At 48.2% G+C, this 2,473-nt stretch overlaps 1 protein-coding gene across 3 annotated transcripts in view; it reads left to right on the plus strand.

Moving 5' to 3' along the window:
• Positions 1-800: 800 nt before the first annotated feature.
• Positions 801-2,473, plus strand: part of GOLIM4 (golgi integral membrane protein 4) — a 200,489-nt gene continuing 198,816 nt past the window's right edge. For all 3 annotated transcript variants that reach the window (XM_075340652.1, XM_075340653.1, XM_075340654.1), the window contains exon 1: positions 801-1,247. In XM_075340652.1, coding sequence (XP_075196767.1) covers positions 1,034-1,247 — 214 coding nt within the window. In that variant the 5' untranslated portion in view covers positions 801-1,033. The remainder of the gene's footprint in view (positions 1,248-2,473) is intronic.

Genomic DNA, 2,473 nt, shown 5'->3' on the forward strand with positions numbered 1-2,473 from the left:
ACACACAGCGATGTGTGGAGCTGCAGGAACAACAAACAACATCGTACCTGCGGTCGACCCAACAGTATGATACTGTCCGGCGCTACACAGATCACCGATTTTCGACGCTTTTGTAATCGTTTATCGGCGCATCTAGGATTTACACGTTGCGATGTCGTTACCGGCGCCGGATGTGCGTCACTAACGACGTGACCCTGACGATATTCCGGATGCGATGGCGCACAGCATGCTGCTATTTGTAATAGACGGATTCTGTAAGTGAAAACAATCAGTCATGAGCACGGCCCCATAGGATAACCTGGGCCGAGCGCTGACCGATAACCAGATAGCACACGTCTGCTGTATGTGATGGGGGGAGCGAGCCCGGACCCTCTAATCACCAGACCCCTTTATTTTCCAGATTTCTATACAATTCTAGTCGTTTATTTTGATCCTCTTCTGTATACATTTTCCTGTCAATGATTACTCTGCACACACATTCCTTTGCCTTTTAAATCCCTGAATATATTGTGTTTCCTTATGTCTCATTATTTTCTCAAGAGAACAACCCCCCCAAAAAAAAACAACAAAAAAACCCCATAACAAGCACACGTGCAGTTACTGATAGGGATTAGTGCTAGAACTTCTTGTATTGTATTAGAGCTTTCCTTGTGTTCTGCACAGGAGAATAGAAGGAGTGATGGGTATTGTGCCTGAGCCTCACACCGCCGGAGCCGGGGGCGCACATTTCTGCTGATCAGGTTGTTACTTTTCAATAAAGTTTATTTAAAAAAAAAAAAAAAAAAAAAAGCCGAGGCTGGAGGCCCGGAGCTGTCGGCAGCACACATTGCTGGGATGTTTTCTTAGGAGCCAGCCTTCCTTTGTGTGCTGCTGCTGAGTGGCAGGGTAGAGGAAAAAAAGCTGACGGGAGGGTGACTTGTGTCCGCTCAGTCCCCGCTGCATTCCCGGGGAAGTGAGGGAGAAAAGTTGCCGCTCCGTGCTGGACTGCCACATAGTGCGGGATGCCAGCCATGCCAGCGTGTGCAGACGTCTGATGCTCCGCAGCTCAGCCCATGAAAGGATGGGAAACGGAATGTGCTCCAGACGGCACAAGCGGATCCTGCAGGCGCTCGCCCTCCTGGCTGTGGCCATTGCCTTCGTGTATGGGGCTCTGATAAACTACGAGTTGCAGAAGCAGCTGAAGAAAGCCGAAGCCTTGGCGCAGAAGTACCAGCAGCACCAGGAGTCCCTGTCTGCACAGCTGCAAGGTAGGACGGCGTGTGGAACTACAAGTGCCAGGCTGGCTGCTGAAGAGTGCAATGTGAGAGCTTGTTACTGTAGTGCTGGGTGTCATGGCAGGCTCTGTTATTGCCAGTAAGAGTTACCCTAGTGCAGCATTACATCCAGGAGTAGTGATGGTGGGTCCTGGGACCATGAATGATGGCAGGATCAGAGAGGACTGTCAGGGACTGAAGTAACTCCTCTGCCCCCTCCTCCCATGTACAGTATTATTATTATTATTATTTATTATTATAGCGCCATTTATTCCATGGCGCTTTGCAAGTGAAAGAGGGTATACGTACAACAATCATTAACAGTACAAGACAGACTGGTATAGGAGGAGAGAGGACCCTGCCCGCGAGGGCTCACAGTCTACAGGGAATGGGTGATGGTACAATAGGTGAGGACAGAGCTGGTTGCGCAGTGGTCTGTATCCGTGCCAGGAGTAACTACAGAGGAGCAGTGCAGGATCAGGGCTTGTATTTGTGGCCACTGTACAGTGATTGCGGTGTACATCAGAGGTCATTCTCCTCATTTCTTTAGCATGGCTTGTTTTCTTCAGGACAGTTGTTGTTTATTCTTGGTGTATTTGTGTTGTTGTGATTTACAATTGTAAAATGCGGCAAAAGTCTCATTCAGGGAAAGTGTCTTGTGTAGTTGGACTAAAAGTCCCAGCACTTTATTCCCCGACCTGACAGCAAATTTGATTTTATGTTCTGACCTCATTGAAAAGCAATAGACCCATCTGTCCCCGATTTACACTGAGTGATGGGAGCGCAGGGGTAGCCGGCCCTAATTCCCTCAGACGCGCCCCTCTAATCCATGTCGTGCCCAATGTCAGACACCTATGCCGTCACGTGACCCCTCATCCCGCCTGAGAGTCTCCCACTTTTCTGGAAGACGCAGCTGGTGGGGACTCGTATCGGTGACCAAGGCAGGAACGGTTTTTGCGCACCCATGAGTTGTGCTGAGATTTTTGGTAATTCAAGCTGTTTGAGCAGAATCCAGTCCTAAGCCGTTTGTTGTCGTCAGTCATTGTCTTGTTTTCTGAGATAAAAATAAAACTTTTTATTTTTTTTAAATTCACGTGGAAAAAACTGGAGTGATTTTTGCTTGGACAAGATGTGACCGGACAGAAATCGCCGAGAAAATGTAACATTAGAATTTTAGAGTCCTCTGTGGTCAGTTCCTTTTAATGGCCAACTGAAAAGAT

Source organism: Anomaloglossus baeobatrachus, chromosome 3 (genome assembly GCF_048569485.1).
Source record: "Anomaloglossus baeobatrachus isolate aAnoBae1 chromosome 3, aAnoBae1.hap1, whole genome shotgun sequence".
Classification (NCBI taxonomy): domain Eukaryota; kingdom Metazoa; phylum Chordata; class Amphibia; order Anura; family Aromobatidae; genus Anomaloglossus; species Anomaloglossus baeobatrachus.